The 23,391-nt window shown below is 58.3% G+C and overlaps 4 protein-coding genes across 4 annotated transcripts; all 4 read right to left on the bottom strand.

Moving 5' to 3' along the window:
- Positions 1-2,661: 2,661 nt before the first annotated feature.
- BESB_047990 (bromodomain-containing protein) lies at positions 2,662-4,237 on the bottom strand (the record flags this gene model as incomplete). Its single annotated transcript, XM_029363250.1, has 2 exons — positions 2,662-2,817; positions 3,050-4,237. The coding sequence occupies 2 exons, from the start codon at positions 4,235-4,237 to the stop codon at positions 2,662-2,664; spliced, it is 1,344 nt and encodes a 447-aa protein (XP_029220616.1).
- A 32-nt stretch (positions 4,238-4,269) lies between these two features.
- On the bottom strand, positions 4,270-6,981 carry BESB_047980 (bromodomain-containing protein; the record flags this gene model as incomplete). Its single annotated transcript, XM_029363249.1, has 1 exon — positions 4,270-6,981. One exon carries the CDS (start codon positions 6,979-6,981, stop codon positions 4,270-4,272), a length of 2,712 nt encoding a protein of 903 aa, XP_029220615.1.
- A 4,018-nt stretch (positions 6,982-10,999) lies between these two features.
- On the bottom strand, positions 11,000-11,610 carry BESB_047970 (uncharacterized protein; the record flags this gene model as incomplete). The annotated part of the gene is made up of 2 exons (XM_029363248.1): positions 11,000-11,191; positions 11,473-11,610. 2 exons carry the CDS (start codon positions 11,608-11,610, stop codon positions 11,000-11,002), a joined length of 330 nt encoding a protein of 109 aa, XP_029220614.1.
- Positions 11,611-15,480: 3,870 nt separating this feature from the next.
- On the bottom strand, positions 15,481-23,184 carry BESB_047960 (uncharacterized protein; the record flags this gene model as incomplete). Its single annotated transcript, XM_029363247.1, has 3 exons — positions 15,481-16,005; positions 16,555-19,842; positions 20,056-23,184. 3 exons carry the CDS (start codon positions 23,182-23,184, stop codon positions 15,481-15,483), a joined length of 6,942 nt encoding a protein of 2,313 aa, XP_029220613.1.
- Between the last annotated feature and the right edge of the window lie 207 nt (positions 23,185-23,391).

Below are 23,391 nucleotides of genomic sequence, written 5' to 3'. Positions count from 1 at the left end.
ATATATATATATATGCGTATATATCTAGAGAGTATACATACATATAGTCTCAGAGCGTGTACTGCCAGGCCCGCGAGAGGCTTTCGGCTTTCGTTGTCGCTTCTGTTGGCGGAGTCTCGTACAGAATAATTTATAGAAAGACCTTCCGTTTCTGAGTCCAGAGGGAGCGGCGTGCGAGCAGCGAAGGTGGTGTTCCGCGGACGCGGAACACCACCTTCGCGAGAGGGACAGGCGTCTCTCTCGTCCTAGGGGCGAGGAACGCGTCGGGGCGTGTCCCGGCGAAGCTATGCTGCATTCAGAGCATGCGATACCTAGAAGGAGTAGAAGTACCCTGTGAAGTGTGTCTATGGATGTCTGCACTCTTTTCCACGTCGCAAATCACTGGTTTGTTTTGGTTTCCAAGACGGACGGGGTGACCCTCGCCCCTGCTGTGCGCATGCATTGTGCCCCGCGTTTGGGGACTGCGAATTTTAAGAGGCCCTCCTCCGAGCGACGCGCCGGGCCGTCGAGTGTAGAGCGTTCAGAAAATCTTGATATTTGGTTCTCGTTGGGACGAGCAAGATGTGACATGCACACGCAACTCCCACCCTACAAAACTCTATACAGACGTACGTACGGATCCACACCAGTGAATTTTGTGTCTCACTCACACACCCGAACTGGAATGTGGGGCTTCGAGCCAGCGAAGAAGACAAGGGAGGCGCTGTTCCTGTGCGTCTTCGTTGGTCTTTCGCTCTCTCTTTTCCCCTCTCTCTCGCAGGGGTCGAAATTTCTCTGCCCGTGACTCCCCTCTTCCGCTCTGTACAAAAGAAAGCAAGATGCCCGGCAGAGGAGCCTCGCGTGCCCCCCCCCCCCCCCCCCCACTGCGCCCGCTCCTCAAAATCGCCGGCGTCCTCGCACTCCTCCGCCATGCATGAGCAGCTGCCCAAACACATACATATGTATACGTATATACATATATACACGCAGCGAACCCATACACATGCATCTAGCCACATGTATATGGACAAGTTACACCGGGACGCAGTGGCTCAGAAATCCAAGGGATTCTGAGGATAAACGTCTGCCTCATGGTGGGTGAACGCGCACGCTGGAACCAGCCACGGCTACACCCGTGCCCGATCTCGTCAGATGAGAGGGGAAATCGTCACACACTCTGCCGCGATCGCGAAGAAGAAACGACGCCACGCCTAGAGAGGGAGAGATCTCTCGAGCGAGTGACTGGAAAGAGAGCTGATCGCGGCCATGAGGCTTAAAAAGAAAAACAGTAGGGGGGCGTCGGGCCCGCACACTCGAGGCGGCGTTCACCGGAGATGACAAGTAGCGGAGGCGGCGACATGCGGAAGAAAGCCATATAAAGACAGCAAATAAAGAAGCACAGACAGAGCAAGGGCAGCAGAGAGCGGCAGAAACATGAAACAAGATGACGCGCGGCGCACGTTTTCTCGCGCCTCTCGCGCCCACCGCTTGAACAGAAGAGCACGTCAGAGGCCACAGGAGACAAGACGGCGAGAACGAAGAACGAGAAAGCGCGAGGCTCTGCGCGCCTGAAGGCGGGCCTGTCTAGAGCCTCTTGTTGGATCCTCTCTCCACGACCCCCCCCTTTCCCCCGTCCCCCAATCGAAGCACGCTTCATGTATTTATAGAGTGGGTAATATGCAACTATATATTATGCACAGAGGAGAGCTTCAGTTCCCGTCTCGGATCATCTTTCCTCCGTTCGCTTCTCAAACGCACGAAAGCAGAGAGGTGAAAGAAAGGCCTAAAAGGGAGTACGGGGCTGCAGCTCCTTACGGCACGTGAAAACGCCTGAGCCGCGAGAAGGCGATAATGAACCGCGGCCCACACACTCGCTGGTTGGGGAGGTGCGACAGCACTCTCGATGAGTTGGAATCAACCACAAGGAATTCGTGGTGCTTGGCAAAAGGGAACACGCACTCTTCCTCTTCCCCCATCTCAAACTCTCTCTCTCATCGGGGGATCTAGTGCTCCCTTCCGGGATCGCCCAACCACTCACGTGCAGCCTTCCGATGTCCTTCCTCCTCCCCTAGCCAGCTGGTTCGATTCGTCCGCATCTTTCTTTCTCCCTTTCCACTGGAACTCTTTCCCCTTTCCTGTGTGTGTCAGCACGAACGAGAACACTACTGATGCCGCACACATCGATTTGCCTCATCAGCAGGATGTCCCTCAGACGCGGAGGAGTAGAAGAGCCGGGAATCCCATTCTTCTTTCCTCTCTCCTTGCGCTGAACAAAAAACAGGAGACAAAACAACCGCTCATCGCCTCTTCCGCCACTGTGTCGGCTGAAGAAAGGACGCGAGACGTCGCCAACGTTTCGCTCTACGCTCACTCGCCACCAGACGAGGAGGGAAAGAAGAGACGAGAGGCCGTGAACGGCTCTCGAGCTTCCGACAGCCACCAGCGAAGCACCCACACACGAAGGCGCATGCGCCGGAACGCCAGACACCGCGTGGCGAGTTTTTCTTCACTTCTCTCTCTTTCTCGTGCCCGTCTATGTATCTCGCTTTGCGTCTCTCGCTTATCGTCTCTCTCGTTTTTCGTTTCACCTCGTTCTCGCTTCCTCCTCTCTCTCTCTCTCCAGCCAGCTCTCGCCCTTCGCGTTGTCTCTCTGCGCGCCCACAGCTTCCTCTGCTGCCTAGTTTATATGCGAGCGTCGTAACCTTCTGCGATAATTTCGTTCACGCTGCGATCTTGCGTGGCATACGCACGCTGAGCGACGAAGCCCTGCTGAATGACTTGGCCCTTCCACTCCTTCCACGCTGTCGACTTGGCTTCCGCCGTTAGGCCCTGAGACCCCTGCGCACACACAAAAGAGAAAAGCGAGGGAAATTGCACCGCGGAACGTCCCAGGAGACTCCAGACGTGCCGCAACACGCGACGCTGACCCTTCCCCCCCGGCCGCAGACATCTATCGAATCCCCTCCCCCCCCCCTTCCCGCCCAACCCCCCTGGCGTGCGCTCGTGTCCCTGATTTGACCGTGTTCCCCGGATGTGGCTCATCCTCTCTGCCTCTCGCCTGGGGACTTACCACAGTCTCTTCGCTGCCTTCTTCGGGCGCCTGGCTGTCGAAGGCGCCGAAGAAATCCGCGTGGCGCCCCATGACTTCCTCGCGAATCTCATCGGACCCCTCTTCACACACGGGGGTATACTGCGGCAGGCCACCAGATCGCGCGGCGGCTCCAGCGCCACAGCTCGCAGCATGGGCCGCCGGTTCCATCCCCTCGCCTTGTCCAGGGACGGAGCCCGATGCGTCTTCGCGCCGGCCTTCTTCCCTCGAGGTGGCGACAGCCGCAGCGCCGCCTTCGGCAGCCAACCTCTCAGCCGCGGACGCATGCCCGTCTCTCGGCGCCGTCGCCGCACTCGCGCCCGGGAAGTCCGCCTGATGGGAGGAGGAAACACCAGGAGGAGGCGACGCGCGCTCTGAGGGGGGGCCTCCGCTAGAGCCCGACACGGTCAGCAACTGGGCTCCACCATCTGCTGTCCCTCCCGAAGAGGCCGCAGCCCCCGAGGACGGCGCCGCTGCAGGCTCGCCGCCGGCTACTGCGTGATGGCCCACCCCCGCTCCTGGCAGCAGAGCTGTGCTGTTAGCATCCCTGTTCCACGAACTACCGTCTTTACTTTGGGAAGTTGGCATCGCAATCGCCTCGTCCGCAGTCGACGCCGAGGCAGCCGCAGCACGCGCCTGTTTCTTCGCATCGTCTGCGTCCGCCTTCTCGTCGTCGGTATCATCGCTGTCGTCGCTGTCAGAGCTTGACGCCGAAGAGCTATCTGAGAAGGACGAGCTGCTGCTGCTGCAGCTGCTGTCCGAGTCGCTGCTGCTGCTGTCGCTTCCTGCTCCATTCCGCTCGTCCCGCTTCTTCTTCCCCCTCCTGGCCTCCGTCCCCGCGCCCTTGCCGGGTACGCCGGAGGCCCCCTCCCCGCCGACTGGGTAAGGAGAGCCACCGGCGGACGACGCGGTCGACCCGCCTCCTTGGGCTCGGTAAGCCGCCGCGCCTCCCAGGTTCGCTGCGACCTGCTGCTGCTGCAGCCAGAGCTCCCTGTTGGCGCGCACCATGGAATTGACATATGCGAAAAGGCGCTTCTGTTTCTCGATAGAGAGCAACTCCGTATCGAAAACGAACTCCTTCTCGTCCATGTACTCCGACGCAAGGATCCCCAAGTCGTCCTGAATGAGCTCCAGCGCAGCCTTCCTCTGCAGCGAGGACAAACGAGTCATATTTTGATCCAGCACGCGCTTCTGGCTCGCGCTCAGCGGCTTGTCGTTGACGCCGATACGCGGAACGGGCGGCGGGGGAGCAGAGGCGCGTTTGGAGGCGCCTCAGCCTCCCAGACCGCCTGCGGGTCGATCCCGACTCCCATCTGGCCTCCCCCGCCGGGAACCGCGCCCGCGCCCTGGACACTTCCGTACGGCGGCACGCCTCCAAAGCCTCCGCCCCGCCCCCGGCCTCCGCTCTGAAGCACCTGATGGCCCACCATGTAGGGGCCATTCTTCGGGGACGTTTCTCCCCACGTGCGGCACCTCTGCAGCAACTGCGCGGCCGCGCCGCGACCCCGACCGCGTCCGCGCCCACCCCGGCGAGGTGAGCCCAAGACTCCAGATGCCGCGCCGCGAAGTCGCCCCTTGCCGCCGCCGGAGCCGCCGGCGGAGGCGGAAGCCGTGGGCTGCGGCGCCCCTCCATATACACCGCCGTAGTACGCATCCGAGACGTGCGTCGAAGTCTCGAAATGCTGCCCCGCTTGCCGTCGAGCGCGACCCGGCCCCCCGCGCCCCGTACGCCCGCTGGCCGCACTAGCGGAGACATGCGACGCCGCCGCCGCGTCGGTGCCCTCCAGGGAAGTCCACGAAGCGTTGTCGTGGAGAGGCTGGACCGCCGGAGCGGACGCCGAGGCGTAGTACGGGGCATATGTTTGACTAGGCCCTCCTCGCGCAACAGAAGCCGCCGCAGGACTCGCTCTGCTTGCTGCAGCCGCGGAGGCTGCGAACCCCGCGGCGGGCCCCGCAGCCTCCGACGACGAGGGGAAGCGGTCGTGAGGCGCCTCGGCGCCAGCGCACGCCCCCGCAGCACCGGAGGCGGCCAGCGTGGAGGCATAGTAGGGATTGACCTGATCCGTCTGGAGACAGCAACGCTCGAATTCAGCAGCGAGAATCGCGGCGTCCTGCCAGACGTCGTGACTAACTGGGTGGAAAGAAAAAGCGTTAAAGAAGACCTGACGCACGTCCTGTTGCCACTGCGAAGGGTGGACATACACCCGTGGGCCGCCGCGAAGCTTGCGCTCGATGGTGCCAAAGTCCATCGGACGCGAAATCACTTCGAGGTAGCCGGGGACGCCATCCAACTCAGGATCAACTGGAGCCAAAAACCAGCGAGCCGCGGTGTGGCGCTTGAGATGCTGCAGAATGAGCATGCAGCTTTCTCTCCACGGCATGGATCGCAGTATCGGGGTGAAGGCGATGCCCTCGAAGCCGGACGCTGCAGCACTCGCTCCAGATGGAGGCCCGGTGTCTCCCTTGCCCGTCCTGACCCGTCTTCGGTACTTCTGATCCTCTCTGTCCTCATCTGCCCATCCACCTTGGGGATCTGAAACCTCATCTCTCTCCTGTCGCAACTTCCGCTTCCTGCCTCTTGCCCCGCCTGCTGCGCTGTGGCGGCCCTCGTCAGCCACGTGGTCAGGGTCCTCACGACCCCGGGCTCCCCCCGCGACGCCGAACGCCTCCTCACCTACTCCAGCCATTTGTCTGCTTCTTCTCCCTCCAGTTCGCCTATCGCCTTTTCCTCCCGCGCGGCTGTTCCTGCTTACCGTTGAGGCGTCGTCGCTCACAACCGACACAGTCTTCTCACCGCCGGAGCCCGGCGACCCCGCGCTGTGCCCAAACTGGCCCTGCGGGCCCATCCAGAATTCGCCCCCCGTGAGGTACTGGGGACCGCGGCCCGCGCCGGCCTCACCTACGCCATCCGCGCTTTGGTTGGCACCGCTGCGCGCTCCCGACTCGTCATACGGCAGGGACCCGCGGCGCTCTGATTTATCCGCGCCAGCGACGCTGCTGCTTGTGTCATCATCCTGGTACCGACTATTGGCCTTCGACTGCCTCCTTTTGCCTCGGGGGAGCGCCGCAAAAGAGCACGCGGCCTGCTGGAGCCGCTGAACTTCTTGCGTGAGGCGCCGAGACGGGCCTGCCCCCGACGCTACGCGCTTCGAGAAGCCTTTCCGCCCTCCCGGCCCTCCCGCCAAGGCCCGCGCCGACAGCGAGGGGACCAAGCGGAAGTGGTACGGCTTCAAAGCGTGCTGAAGCATCTGCCGCTCCTCTTCACTAAGAAACAGTTCGCCCCTGACGCAGTCAAAGCCGTGGAGGATCTCTGCGAGGGCGATCGTGTTCACGGCGGGGGAGGACACTCCCTTCCCGTCGCCGCCCGGCGCGGACGCGCCCTGGTGAGACACCGCCGCAGGCTGAGCTGCATCTCGGTCATCTAAAGAAGAGGCGGGTTGCCCCGCCGCGCTCAAAAAAGCAGAGGAGGACAGCGGCTGGCGAGAGTCAGACTGGAGAGACGTTAACGCAGAAGAGAGAGGCGCAGAAGAGGAGCCGGAAGCACCCGCAGACTCGGGAGAAGAAGCAGTTGAGACTGGACATGACGACTGAAGTGATACAGGGTTCACCGCGCCACACGGTGGAGGAGAGTCATCGGCATCTGTGGAAGCGGATCTCTCCGAGGGCTGCAAGGAAGCGCCCGGAGGCGGAGAAGTCGCTGCGCTCGCATCCGCCTGCCGGGGACCGTCTGCATACGCGGCGGGGACCCCTGCCCCGACATGCTTGTCTGTGTGGCAGCTCTCTCCCTTCTCGCCGCTCTGAGATTCACATGCAGCAGCCGTTGTCGCCTGATGTGTCGTTCCATGTGTCCGTCCCATCGAGGGGACCGACGGGACTGGCCCCGACCCCCCCGAACCCGCGGCGCCGCAAGGCATCGCTGGCGACGGAGTCACTGCAGACATTATCGAGTGGATGGCATACAAGAGGGAGAAAAAGCCAAAACTCAGGTTCGACACACGAGATCCCCCTGTGGCGAACCCCGGGAACGTGCATTCAGTACGATGGATAAAGCGGAGTTGGCGTCAGCACCTGCTAGACCGAGGAAAACGCATGTCTCGGGTGGCGCCAACGTGGCTGAGCCTGAGGCATTCGCTCTCCTGAATGGTGCGTGTAAAACCCGGAGAAAGGGGAGAGACATATCCGGCATCGCTGAGAACGCGTCGAACAGAGCTCCACGAAAGGGCGTCCCCCCCCTTCTTTCGCACCACGTCGTGAGATGGAAAAACTCGCACGATCGAACGGCGGAAGTGCGGACCGAAGAAAATACAATGGGAGGGGCGGTCAGCCGATCAATCCCAGGGAAAAGCCGGCAAAGCAGCCTTCCAGTCAAGTTTCATAACGACAGAGGTGACACGACACGGGAGGCAAAGCTCCCCGGCACTTGGTCAGCGGAACAACCGAGAGGAATGAGAAACCGCGAGGGGCATCACCATCCAGGAAACGGGAGTTTCCACGAAAAAAGTAGCGGGAAGTTCCAGACAGGAAAAGAAGTGAGAGGTATCTCGAAGAGGCCAGGGGAAAAATCCCGACTGCATCTGCTGTAATTTGGAATGCGGTCAAATTCCGCTACAGCCATGGCGGGTCGCAAAGAAATAATTTCACAAGCGTGTTCAGACGTGAAAAAAACAAGCTCGGGAAGTAGACGGGAAAAATGACCAGGAAAAAACATGTTCCCCCCTAAAAAGCGGGAATTTTTCCTTGTAAAAAACAGAGGGGCTGGGGTAACCCCGCCCGAGGGTAAATTTGGCCGAAACAATTTTCCCGCTAAATTTAGTCGATGTGCATAGAGTCGTTCTGCGAATTTATTTTCGGTTTTTTCTCCGCTCACCGCTTCTCAATCCGTGCGTGACAGTTGGACCTCCACTACGCGTCCAAGTGGGGTCGTGCGCTGGCGCTTGGTGGGCGCGGGAGAAGGAGGATCGCGCGATAATAAGAAAAGTGAAGCATGTTTACGTCATCGATCATGCAGCAGTAACTGGAGTCGGTCCTCTGGTACAAGGCCAAGTGGCGGAGATTGCCCAGTGGCGGGTTTCCGCGCGCGCGCGCGCACCAGGTTCTCTCCCGCTCAGCTTTCTCGTTATACGGAGATTTTTGCTCCTCCAGTATCAGCCTGCAGCACTCAGACCTTCATCTGCGGTGGGCGCGCGCGCTGCGCCACCCCCAGCACTTCGTCCGTCGACTGCGCGCGGTGGAGCGGAAACACGAGTTGGGATTGGGCTGAGAGACGCGCGGGTTGGGAGTCCTGGGTGAACCACCGGCGCAGCAACCGGCGACTCAGAAGTGGAGACTCGAGTGGCGCCCGCCGTTGCCTCGAAATCGCGTTGACGAAGAGTTGGACGCCGGGTGAACAGTACTACTGTTTCTTTCACAAACTACGAACGCGGCTGTTGACACTAGGGGTGCATTTTAGGGTGCAGTTGCATGCGAGTAATTTTTGAGACGCAGGACTCAAATGATAGAGTGGCCGCCTTCGGAGCAGAAAAATGCAGCTTTTCTTGCGCTGTGAATGACTCGCAGTTCAGGAAGTAGGGTAATGCACACACTACGAGCACAAGTGAGTGAAGCTGAAAGCCGTCGAACCCGTCCGCGGAATTAGCCGCCAGGATGGATGGCCACGTGCAAATTCACCCGTCACGAATTTCTGTTCCCCAGCGTGACAGTTCTCAATAATGTGGTTGCAAGGCGGTGAAATCGGGGCAAACCACGCGGACGGTTAAGGACTGTTCGGAGAGAGTCCAGTCCGCACGCTCCGGGGAAGCCGTCGTCCTCGATTTTAGTTCGCTCCAATGAAGCAAGGCTTGACGAGGGGTCAGGGCCTCGTCACATGGCGATGCCGCGCGGAACGGAATCTGTGAGAGCCATAAGTTCTCCTTATAACCCTCAACGAAACACTGTAGAAGGAAGAGAGAACGTCAATCCTAGTGGCTGGATTGCACATGGGTTGGCAGGAAAGTGACAGACGGACGGCGCATAACTCTGGGTTGCATTTAGGTTGCAATCGGCCCCTATCTGGCTGCATTATTCACCACAGGTCTGGTGTGCCTAATGCTATGAATAATGAGTGCCAATAAAGGGTATCCGGATACGAGCTGGCTCATACAAGTCGACCGAATGAAATGCACGTACGTGAATAGCTAAGAGGCTGCTAGTATTGTTTGTGTTCCGGACCATGAAGGGACGAGTTCAAAAGCGAAGCAAAGTTCGTGCACGCGACGGATGCTCGTCGAACGCCGGCCTGTGGCATTGACCATGAGTATTCCACAAGGGTCCAGGGTTTACAGGGTTGACTGCTTTTGCAGATACTGTTAGCCTACGGTGGAAATTGGGGCATGAGACGTGCTGTCAGCTGACTGCAGAAAGTAGTCCACCAGGTGGCTGTCCACACCCGTGCCCGCCATAGGATTGCATCTCTTGTCTTCGAGGGGATGGATATCTAACGTCAGAAAGCAAGCGCCAGCGCTGCGGTGTGTTGTTGATTCTGTACCGTCACTCTTTTGTCCACAGTCTCCCTGTGCGGTGCCACCAAATCGCCTGCGCCATGTAGCTGGCCGCAGGTCACGCTGACGGACGCTGACACTAATCCGATTGGTACTTCGTAGGGGAGTCAACATACTTGGAGTCACTCCCAAATTATCTACGCGAAAGTAAACGTGCCTCCTCATCGTGCCCTCTAGCCACATAAAGTCGGCACACCTCTGCCAAGGGTCGAAGGGAATTTGCAGATTCGCCGACCGTTTGGAAAAAGTCAGCCTGCAGGCTATTTCCTGCAGAACCGATGCCGATGCACATGGTATCAGACAGACGAAACAGGCAATCCGCTTGACAAGAGCAAAGCATCTAGCTCGTCTTTCGATCCCGTGAACAGGCACGAAGGGACCAGGCACGCGCCCGACAACTGAGCGTGGAAGGAAAAAGACACTTCAGAATGCCCGCCTCCTGTGTACTCCCCTTCCGCAGAGAGTGCCTCCTTTCTTGTAGTCGGGAAAAAATTGCTACGGACCACCTGGATTTCATAATGCTGCCCTGTCGAATGGCTGCATCCGCTGTGGCTGGGCGTCACGGGAACTCGTGTACGGATGACCAATACCTGTTTTCTTCTCGCTTGATATGTACTTGACAACTTTTCCATGCAGCACTACCATGAAAGGACACTGAGTTTTCTTGTGCTTCTTACCACCCACCACCCGCTCGGCGGCTGCGCCCCGGGTGCTCTACCCACGACCAGGGCAATACAGGCTTCCCCAACCGCCGAGTTGTGCTAATTATGGTGTTTTAGCACGGCACATGCCGCCGCAGACACTGGCTTCTGTGCAACGGGATATATCGGCATGTTCGTTGCACGGAACTGGGCAGAAAACATACTCGAGCTAACAAACACCAAATTCACAAACCTGCAGCACCGGCGGCATACAGCCCATGCAGTGAAAACACAACGGATGCCGCGGTTGCAATCTTCCGAGTCATGCGCCTGCACGGCCGCCAACTTGGCTCCCACTTCTACGCTTATCGCACTCTACGAAAAATCTCCAGACCACTGAGAGCTTATCTTAATGCGTCATACATGCGTTTCCAGTCTGCGGCGGTAGCTCACCACCGCTGCTAGACGCCACTACGTCGATATGACGAATTGTAGTCCTTCCCTTCGGAGAGCAACGATAGCTATCACAGGCGGCTGTCTAGCCCTCAGGAACTGTACCATAGATCCCGGGCAGTTTTCTTCGCGCGTCTGGGGCTTCCGGCGCAGTGAAAAAACAATAAGACCTCGAATATGCGGGTAAGTATGTGCTCCCCGCGTGTCGCAGCAAGAACCTGCCCCCACCCGGTCCCAACTCGGCCCTCCCTCACAGGCGCATGAGTACTGCCGAGGTTGTTCTCTACTGTACTCACAGGTTTTCACGCTCTCCTGTCGCCCTGAGGACACTGGTGACCGTGGATGGCGGGATTAAACGGAGGAACATCGTACAGAGGCCCACTGCCTCGTCTACATTCGGAATAGAAGAACAAGCACGGCAAGTTCCCCCGTGGAGATACGGGAATCGGACGTCCCCAGTTATCGAGGACGAATCCATTTCCTTCTTCCTCAGCCTGAGCACCGCAGGAAGAGACATGACTTTCCCAACAAGACTCAAGTACTGCTTAGTCAAGATAACCAATTTTGAGAGGCTCCAGTAACGAATGAATAAAAATTTTCTGCTCGAGTGAGCACAACGAAAGTCTGTGTTGTTGTCTGTAATCTAGGCTTGCCGCTTCTTTTGAGGGTCGGAATCAGTGTGCTTCCAATACGAAGGTAACCCCACCCTGATTGACGAATCAAGTTTCTGGCACAGATGAACGTAGCTGACGCACGATGAAACAACGCTCCTTACCTGCGACGGTTTTTGGTGGCATTGCCCCATTAGCTTTTTGAGGAGATGACCAACCCACGTCCCTTTTTCAGACGTTTTCGGAAGAGTAGCAGATGCATCGCCTGATCTTCCGGTTTTTGTCATCTTCGCCGAACCCATTTTTTCCCGAATGACTGCTCAACGAGAGGGCTCCGAATCGAAAGTGGGAACACCCTACAGAGCCGTTATGATGAAGAAACGGGGAACAGGAGAAGCTGCTGAGCCGTCAGGCTGCAGGACGCGGAAAGCGTAGGCAAACAGTCTGCCGTCCCGTTTTTCTCCAAATGAAAGGAAGCCGTCACACGCCAACAGAAAGCATCTGCGAGAGCGCGCTGGCCCGAGGCGCGCACTGCGATATGACCAACCGCCGCAGTATCTGACGTCCTCAAAGACGGCCTCGAGGCAAGACGTTACGCTCGCGGGCTGAACCAACACCGTCCGCCTGCTGCCCTGCTTGATGATCTGCGTCTTTTCTTGCCGCAGGCCAACAACAACCTGCGACCCAAGAGCTGGGGAGGCTGCCGCTGGCTGACTGTGATTCGATCCTCCTTACGCTGCTTCGAAGCTACGTTTGGCGCACCCGACGCAGCAACTGGACCTTCCACCTTTAGACTATCGCGAACAGAAACGAAGCGATACCCCCATGGTCGCTTGCTAGCCGCCCGTTCATGGGGAAAAGTATGGGGCTAGCTGTTTTGAGCGTGTTTTCTTCCAGCCAAAAACCAGAAGAAAGCGAGAACAGTTATGCTGCGTACTGTCGTACGGTGGCTGCACAAAATTTTCCAGTGGTGGGTCACCTCAATACAACAGATTCGATGTCGATGAGAGGGTACGATGCAAAGGCTGCGAGTCATGCAGTGAGACACCTGCCGTGATCACGAAGTAGAAAGCTGCAAGTATAAGTGGACTGCAAGCCGTGTTCTGTTTCGAACACTGCTGCTTGCTGATTTGAATACGGCCACGAAGGGGCCACGATTGAAGAGCGCTGCACGAGGAATGTCGGCGATCAGCTTCCGCATATACGAAACGTGTATCTCTTGAATGGAATTGACTGCCGTTGCAAGTCATTCGTTGGGAAGCAACGCCCTTGTAGGTCAACACTTTGACACGATGGCAGTACGTGGAAGGAGCATGATGGATTTACGTTTGCGGGCAAGGAAGATTTCAGACGTAGCACAGTAGCAGAACACAGCGACAGCATTTCCAGGAACTGTTTTTGACGTATGCTGACCGCCGTATTCCCCGGTTGCCTTTCTCCCTGCTTTCTATGCATAGGGGAAAACAAATGCGCCTGTCACTGACATGGGTGCCGGAAGCACACTGGGATTACATTTCAACTTGGCCCCTGTCATCTCGGAGCGAGGCCTTTTCACAGCGTCGACCAATGAGCGAGGCAGGTTGTTCTCGGAATGCCAGAGCGAAACGGAGGCAGTCAGTTTCGTTGAGGCTAATGAAAAGAGTTGTAGAGGATCGTTCTTCCACATGCCCTCTTCTTCCTGTCGTATTATGCCAATTTAGGCGAAGCTGAAGTTGACGCCGCTTACAGCAACCCAACAAACACGCAGAAGCGATTTTTCAAACACGCCAGCGACGCATATGTCCAGTGAATGCAGTGCACAGCCTTGTACACAGACTTGCCAGGTAGTTCCCTTCCAGGGCTCTTCCGGATTCAGTAGAAATACGCTTAGGAATTCCTTATCACTCAGAGCAGCAGGGGGACGCGATTCAGATTTCTTTGGATGGAAGAGCCAGACTGCCCAGTTCTGTGGTATCATGGCGAACGAGCGTTCAATGATTATCTAGAAAGAATTTGCCTTGCCGTCAAGCATTTGAGGGGGGCGGCTTCGCTCAGTCACGCCTCGTAGCTACTGTAGGGTAGAGTGACGCGTTATCGTGATGACCACCGCGGCAGGAGGCTGTTGTCCATCTCTGAGTTGGAGACCAGGTCACTGCCCTTGTTTTCTCAGCCATTCCATACGCTGCACGTCATACGATAGAGATCAGTGGGGGGTACCTTTTCGGAGGTTTCATGGTGAAGGGCTGATCATGCGACGGGACAATGCTAAGTCTCGGAGACCTCGTGAGGGCGTTATCATGATGGATAATAACGACATACGTTCTTTTGAAAAGCGGTTTCTACACATCCCCTTGGAATTCAGTCCGCGTCACGTGTGATAGCCTGCGTGATGTTGTGTGACGTCTCGCGTCGCGGGTGCAGAAGCGCTTTTCTTAGTAACGGGGAGAAGCGGCCTCGATTATGGCATATAACGAATGAGCCATGGGTTCTCCGACACACAAGCCCCCGCCGTGTGGCTCAACGGGCATAGCGCGTTTGACAATAACCGTACGATCGCAATAGTGTCTCGCCCAGTCTTGGCGCTGGCAGCCCCCTCCAAACACGGACGGTGCCAGCAGACGGCCAGTCATGCGACACACGTTGTTGCGATGCTTCATAGATGTACTTCGTAGGTCGTGCTGCACGATCACACGACGGCGACTGCTGCCTCTTGAATACGTAATTATCGAGGCCATACATCAATTTCTCTGTATGGCACCCTCCCATGAGCGCTATCTCACCCCTGCTGTTCTGCCTTAAACGTGCAGTACAGTCCTCGTTCCGTACTTCCAGACGCTCTTGATCTCGAGTCGCCTTCCTGAGTCTGCTCGCACCGCTTTCAGCTACAACGGAGTAGCGAGAGAGTCAGCAAGACTATCGCAAATGGCAAAATGAGTCTGACATTACCAACAAGTAGAGAGGGAAACCCAACTTGGCCAAGCTTGTTTGTGGCGCGTGCAGCACTAGCACTAATCTTTTCTCTCCGTCTGAGATTTCTCCGTAGTTGCGCCGCGGGCAGGCCGAGCGAGGACTACGCTCACTGTGCTTCGGTTTGCTGTCTGACTCCGACGTGCAGTGGCTCCCACGAACACACCACCTACCCCTTGTTCGGTGGAACTTAGGTAACACGGAGTAATGCGATGCTCCCAGCTGAGAGCGTCAGTTGAGGGAAATCTGACAGCACGATTGATTGTATGTTACTTTGGGAACGAGCGCCACCACACGAGGCTGCTTAGGCAGTTGAAATTGCAACCCGATAACGGGCTGACGTGCAATAATACAGACGCCACACAACGATCCGCATCAGCTCAGGACAGTCCGTCCTCACAAAAGGTTGCCTTTCGTGTGGCTGCGTCTTGCAGCAGAAAAAGTTTCAGAGCCCGTATACAAACTCCGCACCGAGACAAGGCGCAGAGCTCTCGAAGCCAACGAACGGCGGAGAGAGTTCACTCTGCAAAGAAAGGTATCTAGTGAGAAAGTTTAGGACATGTTTCCCTGTTGATAAACATGACAGTACCCATAATAGATTGACAGGCTTGACCGCAAAACAAAAAAACCAGCTGCATTAGAAGCTTCAGTGCTGCATGCCGCAGGGCAGAAAACCAGAATGAGCAGCCATACGAGATATGTGTTCAACAACGCTTGGCTGGTCGGACGAGGACTAGGAGCCACGCGGCAGCATCGCAACGAGGCATATCATGCCACAAGAAAAGCTCAACTAGGTAGCATAGGGAAGCTCCTCTTGCTCTCACAAATATCCCTTGTCCGCCAGCCCTCCCATTCCCCCTGATCCATTGGCGATGCCCGACTTCTTCGAAGGCCTCCGAGGAACCGTTTTTCTCCACCGGCACTGCGTCTTGAATTGCCTCCGACGACGGGGCATTTCATCGAGCTAAGAGGTCCTTACAGAGCCCTGGGGGTGCCCCTGCTGGATGAAGAAACGGGACCCGGGCAAGCCTTGAGTCCATCGATACGAGTAAAAAAACTTGCTGACTGAAGACAACAGTGTCCATCTCTACCGCGGGGCAGCGACGTGATGAAAAACTCCGTGTTCATCCTATTATTAATGCCACCATTAGGCCAACAGCGGCTGCGCCCCAGCTCCTAGATGCCCGCGCCAGTTTGTGCCGCCACCACGACTGTAACTCCAACCCTTAACTGCCGCTGCTCTCCTTTCGTGCAGATTTCTCTTTCAGACCGCTTGATTTCCGAATCCTCTTCTCGTCATCATCCTTTTTTGTACTGCTGTGATGGCTGCTCCTACGCCCTGAGCGGTCGCCTTCATCATCTTTAGAGGACTTTCTGCGAGAGCTCGAAACACGGTCGTGCCGGGGTATGCCATCATCTACAGCGCTGCTGCTGCGGCGGGCTCTGCTCGTCTGGCGTTTGCCTTCTGCTTTACCGCCCTCATCGTCAAGGCGCGAGCTACTGTTGCGCCGAGAGGAACGTGAAGAGCGGGCGCTTTCGCTTCCACCAAACAGAAAGGCCGACATTTCTCCGCTAGTGGGGGTTTCAGTCGCTGTGCTGTCGACGCGGTGCTTCGGTGAAGCCACAGTCTTCCTCTGCAGCGCTCGATTCACTGCAGCTGATAAGCGAAGTACTCTGCGCGACCGCGACGATCCCTTCTCTGGCACCTCATCAGAATCATCACCCGAAGCCGGCTTCATAGCCATTGCAACCTGCAGACGACAGCGGAGCGCAACACGCTACACAGTCGAAGCCCTACCACAAAAAGTTTTATCCTTTACCATGACCGATGTTATCAGCCGTCCACCTCATCGCGGAGGAGAGCGGCTTGGGCATGATTCGCCCTACCTGACCTGCTGTGCGGCTCCGCGCCCGAGAGCTCTCAAGCGGAAAACGCCTACCGCTCTTTGTGAGCTTACGCTGAGAAACACAGCCTCGTTCACAGTACCGCGTCAGGCAGATCAATCTACTCAATCAATATCGTGTCACAACCTTCCGTCGTCGCCATTTTCTCGTCTGACAGTCCCCTCCTTCTGTAGAATCACAGCTGAACGCCAGCCGGCCCGCCGATATATGCATGCTGTAATTCCTCTGTTTCCCGCAAGCCCCGGCGAACGTCTACCTGTTCCGTGCTGCAGGGGTTATCTAGAAGCTGACGCTGCCTGTAACGCTTCGGGAGATCATGAGACAGGCAGTATCATGCGGCCATGAAGAGCGTCACTGGCCTATCCAGTGACTGGGGCAGGACGATTCACACTTACCACTGGAACGTGGACGTAGCCAGGCCTCAGCTGGATGGGGAGCACTTCCACAGCCAGCTCTTCGCCCCAGTCCCCGACCAGGCGACCGTCCTGGGTTCTGTAGATTCCGGTTCCAAGCGATGATCGAAGAGGCGTGCCAGCTGGGGGGCTATCGGCGCCTCCGGAACTGAGGCAAGGTGCGACCATCAGACATCCTCCCATTCTTGCATCTAAGACGTAATTGCCGTCTGGGGAGACGAGAGGGAAGAAACCAACAGGCCAGTTGTAATAGGCTTGGCACGCAGCCGCAGCTTCAGCTGCATACTCCTGCTGCTCCAGCAGACTATACGCCATTTCTTCCTGCCGCTCGAGTGATCCCTCGCCCACAGCAAGCATGATGCGAACCTTCTTGCTGCAACCGATGCAAATAAACACGGTTGAAAGACCCAAAAGAAGTCCCGCGACGCTCACCAAAATGAAGGCAAGCGAACTCACACCCATCACAGTTGGTGCCTCGTCGCTGCCTGGATTCTCTGTCCCGATGGAGTCCTCTGTCCCACTGGGGATCTCTGTCGCACCGGGATTCTCTGTCGCACTTGGGTTCTCTGTCGCACCGGGATTCTCTGTCGCACTGGGGTTCTCTGTCGCACCGGGATTCTCTGTCGCACTGGGGTTCTCTGTCGCACCGGGATTCTCTGTCGCACTGGGGTTCTCTGTCGCACCGGGATTCTCTGTCGCACCGGGATTCTCTGTCGCACCGGGATTCTCTGTCGCACTTGGGTTCTCTGTCGCACCGGGATTCTCTGTCGCACTTGGGTTCTCTGTTGCACCGGGATTCTCTGTCGCACTTGGGTTCTCTGTCGCACCGGGATTCTCTGTCGCACTTGGGTTCTCTGTCGCACCGGGATTCTCTGTCGCACTGGGGTTCTCTGTCGCACCGGGATTCTCTGTCGCACTGGGGTTCTCTGTCGCACCGGGATTCTCTGTCGCACTGGGGTTCTCTGTCGCACCGGGATTCTCTGTCGCACTGGGGTTCTCTGTCACACCGGGATTCTCTGTCACACCGGGATTCTCTGTCGCACTGGGGTTCTCTGCCGCACCGGGATTCTCTGTCGCACTGGGGTTCTCTGTCGCACTGGGGTTCTCTGTCGCACTGGGGTTCTCTGTCGCACTGGGGTTCTCTGTCGCACCGGGATTCTCTGTCGCACTGGGGTTCTCTGTCGCACTGGGGTTCTCTGTCGCACTGGGGTTCTCTGTCGCACCGGGATTCTCTGTCGCACTGGGGTTCTCTGTCGCATCGGGATTCTCTGTCGCACTGGGGTTCTCTGTCGCACTGGGGTTCTCTGTCGCACCGGGATTCTCTGTCGCACTGGGGTTCTCTGTCGCACCGGGATTCTCTGTCGCACTGGGGATCTCTGTCGCACCGGGATTCTCTGTCGCACCGGGATTCTCTGTCGCACCGGGGTTCTCTGCCCCACTGGGAGTCTCCTCCAGAGGACTAGACAGTCCTGCCTCCGGCGCTCCCGCTGCCTCCATGTTCTGACTCCCTTCTCCGATATTCGGGATCCCCCCTGATGCACTGGGGTTCTGTCCAACAACGCTGTGGCTCTCATATTCTGCATGGGGAGCTGCCACGTCGAGGTTCGGTTCCAAACCCTCCTCCCTCACATTCATCCCAAGGTCCTCTCCCTCTCCTCCTGCTGCCGTCGCATTTGCATCTCCATCTGTCGCCCGACGCTTGTCCACTTCTCCGCTGATAGGGTCAGAGCCCCGGAGCACATGCAACCGAACCGGTTGCGTACTGCCCAGTTGAAGCTGCGAAGTTCCTACAGCGCTGCTTGGAACTGAAGAGACGTCAACCGCGCTTGCGTGGGGAAGCCTTGCAGAAGCGTCCGCGTCCTCATCTTCGTTCCCTCTCTCGACTGCATCTTCCGCCCCCTTCTCAGGCAACCGCCCATTCGGCGTGACGTTCTCTGCCTCGCTGGGAGAACCCTCGCCTGACGCAGGGATCTCAGGATGGTGCCGGTCTCCTAAACCGCCTGTCTGCGCCGTTCCTGCTGCCCGCCCGCGCGCTTTCACACGGCTTCCGTTGGCGAGACCTTCGTAGTTTCGTGCGAGGGCGTCTTCTGAATCTTCGCTGCCCTCACTACCCGCCCTTTTCAACTCTCGGGAGCCAGGAATGGGGATATCCGCCGCTGCTGTGAGGTTAGGATCCGCGGGAGCATGCGACCGCTCGCCGCGGTGAAGCGCCTTAAGGCGGGGCTCTGCGTCCCCGCCCCCAGGCGAAGGCGAGTCGAGCCCTTCCTCCTCTCGTCGTCCCCGCTGAGCCTGTCGCTGCTTCGCGTCCAGCGCCTGCGCGGCGCAGACCTCCGTCGCGTCACAGGCCTCAGTTTCCTCCAGCTCCGCTCCTCGGCACGCCACACCAATCCCGGGGATCTCATAGTGGAGAACTCGACGGGAGCGCCTTTTCACGCCAGTGATGCGATTCCCCTCACCGCGGTTCCGGCTGGAGTCCTCGCCCTGGCTTTCCTCTATATGTTGCATGCGCGCCTGGATTTCGTCGTCCGGACACAGACACTCTGACCACGGCGAAAAGGGCGTGAAGACGCAGTCGGGAGAGAAGCGACTCTGCATGTTGGAGACAGCTGACCTCACCTGTTTCACTGTTTCCTCAATCACGCGTGCATCTTCAGTCTCCCGCTGCATGGCGAAATCCGCCGCAGCCTGTCTCGCACGCTCTGCCTCGTCCTGCTGGCCAGCCGCTTCGAGCTGGTGCACTTTCGCCTCCTCTGCCGCTATCAACTCGGTCAGCCTCCGCCGCGCCTCGTTGCTCGCCACCGCGCTCTCGATCCCTAGCTCCATCTCGCTGCCTTCGCACATCTGCATCTGAACCCGCTCGGGGCAGGAGTCGCCTGGGAACGGCGCTCGAGTGATGCCTTTGACACGCACCCTCCACTGCGCTTTTGCGGAGCCTGCGCTTAGTGCGGAGTTTCTTGCCGCCAGCCCGCCATATGCAGGCCGGCAGCTCGACCACGGCGACCACAGCGTGAGCGCACAACTCATGGGGCAGGTATAGGGTGGGAGAGACAGCAACAGATTCGTCTCGGCCTCAGTTTGCGCGTGGAGGAGCAGTGCGGAGTGCACGTCGCTGCGCGTTGGAGCAGGCTGCGCGAAGGCCTCCAGAGTCGCCGCGTCCAGCGCGGGTGGGAGCAGAAGAAGGTGGTCGGGGGCGTAGACCACACAGGACGACGGGAAGAGAGAGGACAGCGGTTCCGACGTAGAGATGGAGGACGCCATCGGCGTGTCCGCCTGAAAATGCAGGACGACACCCACTCGAGTTAAGCTGAAGATGAGGCGGAGATACTGGTTCGGGGAACCTGCCATAAGCCCCTAATTTCTGTCTGCCCACATCATGAACCCGCAGAGTGCAAGACAGAGAGAGACTCTGGTGCGGGTGTATGAATGTCAGGTCCGCGCAGGGGCAATGTGTGTGATTCGCTAAGGATCTGCGTTCTTGCTTACCACAGAAATCGAGCAGACTTCACGAACTAAATCGAAAGACGCGAAAAGAGTCGCCTGCCCTCTCTGGTATGCCTCGACAAGCGCTGTCAACCGCTTCGCCTCCGCCAGCTCCCGCGGATCCGTGGACGAGGCGAACGCATTAATCTTGTTGAGGGTGGCAAGCACATCGCTGTCCTCGTCAGTCAGCCAGTCGTTCTCAGGTTCCCCGCGATGCGCGGACGCAAAAAATGTTTTCAGTTTCTGCTGCTTGGCGACGGCGCGCATGAGCAGGGCGTAGCATTTCCGCCAGCCCACAGGCGTCTGATTGCCCGCCGCGGATTCCGGATTCATCGCACTCGCGGCTTCCTGCGCCGAGGAATGCCCGTTTTTTGAGGCATTGTCGGCTCCCGCGGATCCGGCTTTATCATCGACAGTTGAAGGGCCCCCGACGCGCGCTCCTGAGGATGGTTCGCTGGCGGTCGCGTTCGTTGCGTGTGCTTTCAACTGAGCGGCAGCCAGCGCGGTTAAAAGTTCTGTCTGGCTGCGTACATCATCCCTCAGGCGACGGAGAGAGCCCAAGGCGCCATGAGTCCTGTCTTTTCTGCTGTGACTGCTATCCGACCGATGAGGCCTCACGGGCGACGGCGACCCATCACCGCGTGCGTTCGAGAGAAAGGTGTGTCTAGTCTTTTCGTGAGAGTGCGCAAATCCAGAAGCCGTATCTGCAGGGTGCCTGGCGCTGTGCGTTGACTCTCCCTGCGCCTCTCCCGGTGTATGGCTCTCACCCTCTGCTGCTCTGTCCCCCAGTTGAATGAAGGCAGCAACGCCTGAATCGTCTTCTGTATCATGGGTGTGTCTCCACGCGCTGGACGTCGACGATCTCGTCCTGGCGGCAGTACCTTCAGCCGTGGTGCTGTTCGCAGTCGCGCGAGCCGCTGAACGGCCTGCAGCGACGCCGCGAGAATCCTCCCTCAGCCCCTTGTCGACAAGGAACAGAGATCGCACATCTTTCTTCACGCCCTTTGTCTCCACACCCAGCTCGACCTGGCGCACGAGAAGGGGCTCCGCGCACCCCGCTCCCACGTACAGGCGGACCCACTGGAAGACAGGGCATGTTCGACTCAGCGGCAGAGCGACCTGCGACCGGCTCACGTCGACTGCCGCGGAAGATTTGGCGACAGGGAGAAGGCTCCTTCGGCTCCACACAGCTTCGCCTGCGGAATGCTGAGGGCCGCGGTGAGTGTCTTCACTTCCGTGGGTCTTTTTCGCGTAGGGCTTCTCTGCGTTCGCCGACACGCCTCGACGCAGCTGACTCGCGAGACGTTTGTTCACGGCCTCCAACGCCGACAGGACGCGCTTGGCGTCTTCCACCGCGGCAGACATCTCGGCATACGCCTGTGCCGTCTCCGGTGTTTCGTGTCTCCTGCGGGTCTTCTGTGCCGCGTCCCGTTCCTTTGTCAGCTTATCCACTTGGGCACTGACGCGTGCAATTTGGAAACGAAGCGCAGGACTGCAGAGAGGCAGCGAGGCGCCTTTCGTGAGCATGATGCTGTGCACCGCAGAAGATGCCGTTGATTCCACCTCGTCTGCATCTGGGGCGGAACTTTGCGCAGTCTCGCGCGCCAGTTTCAGACACATGGGTGGCGACAGAGATTTCAGCAATTGGCAGACAGCAGAGCCATGCGAGCCTCTCGGCAAGGCTGCATCGGAGGCCGCCGCCGCGAGTGGACCCTTATACCCCGCTCCCTCGTCACTCGACGCCTCGGTTGTGTCCAGCGCCTCAAGGTCGCCTTTAAAAATGACGGCTTCGCAGTTTTTGCGAAATTGACACAGCGCCAGACACGAGGTGAGAGTCAGAGAAGACATAATCCGATCGAGCTGCGCAGTGCCATCATTGTCCTGACCTGTCAAGTCTTCTAACGCACGCCTAACTTTGATACGGATGTCAACAGTATCTGAAGCGCCCTCGGACGCAGTTTCGGACTGCGGAGTTAGGGACGAGTCGCGCTGTGCAGAAGACGTGCCTCCCTCTTCTCCGCGTCCGTGGTCATCGAGTTCACTTCGCTGCAAAAAAAGACGATTGCTCCAAGACTCAGAAGTTAGCTCCAACAGAAGCATACTGTCTCGGCACACCTCATCGAGTTCCAGCTGCGCATACATCCCGCAGTCTCCATCGACCATGGCGGCTGCGACAGCTTTTCCCAGAAGTGGAGCGTGGCCTGTTTTCGTTGCAACTGCGTCGAGTTTTGTGTTTTCAGCCAGCGCTCCGCAAGGGAAAGCATGGCACTGCCGCCACTCCCCGTCCTCCCCACGCCCCTTCAGCGCCTCCTCCACAATCTTGGCAACCTCTTTTTCCGGCATCGCGTTCGCGAACGTCTCAATTGCCAGGAGGGCCTCGCGGGAGGCTACGCTTCTGCTCCACTGCTGCCATCCACCATTGCAGCTGGCGCTGCATGTGCTCCACGCGACGTCCGCCGCCGCCAGCGCGGCTGCCCTGACGGCTGCTTCCTGTCCATACTCTTCACTGCGTCGGTACGCATCCAAAGCTGCTTGGCGCGGGGTTGTACTATCAAATGGGACATGCAGGAGAATCGTGTCCCGCGATACTGGAATCGCAAACGGAATGGCGCCAGGCCTGTTTGTCGATCGCGGAAGTGAAACTTGAGAAGCGGAATCGGGTCGCGTGGCCTCCTCCCCCGAGACAAACGTCGTGTTGCGCACGTGGGCTGACAGGCCCACGGAAAGGGAATGAGGCGTCAGAGGCACCTCTGCATTTCGGTGGGAGGGATGCTGACCCGCCTGGCTGTACCGTGGCGTCGCCAGTGACCAAAGGAAAACAACTATCAGGAGACAGTGTAGCAAGAAATAAGGAGCCGAGGTGGCGACGGGGAAGAGAGGACGGTGCCGGCGACTGAACGGCGGCGAATAATGACGGAGACCAAGAGAAAGTCCAGAGAGAGGGGAGACATGGAGGTAAGTTTGTGGCAGCGGCGCGGGCGGCTGGCCTTCCCCAGCCCGCCAACGAGCGATGACGAGTGTTTCAGAAGACGCACGCGCCCCAGGATGAGTGCTCCCTCCCTCGTTCACTGCACCAGTAAAAGCTCTGGACTTTTCATAAATGAGCGGTCCACGTCCCAGAAGCAAAGCCATCGTTGCGAGGGACCCCGACAGGGCAGGGTCAGCGACGGCGGAAATCGCGAGATGAGGAGGCACCAGGCATGCTAGGGACCACCGCACATGCAGACGTCATCTCTGAAGACCTGGGAACCAGCGATGCCGAGTTTCCTCAGTTCAGCCCCAGTTCCACGCGGACCGTCCCCCGGGAGACAATCGGTGCGGGACAACTTCGCCCAACAA

The sequence above is a fragment of the Besnoitia besnoiti genome, chromosome III (genome assembly GCF_002563875.1).
Source record: "Besnoitia besnoiti strain Bb-Ger1 chromosome III, whole genome shotgun sequence".
Taxonomy (NCBI): Eukaryota; Apicomplexa; class Conoidasida; order Eucoccidiorida; family Sarcocystidae; genus Besnoitia; species Besnoitia besnoiti.
This window is presented reverse-complemented; position numbering and strand designations above follow the sequence as displayed.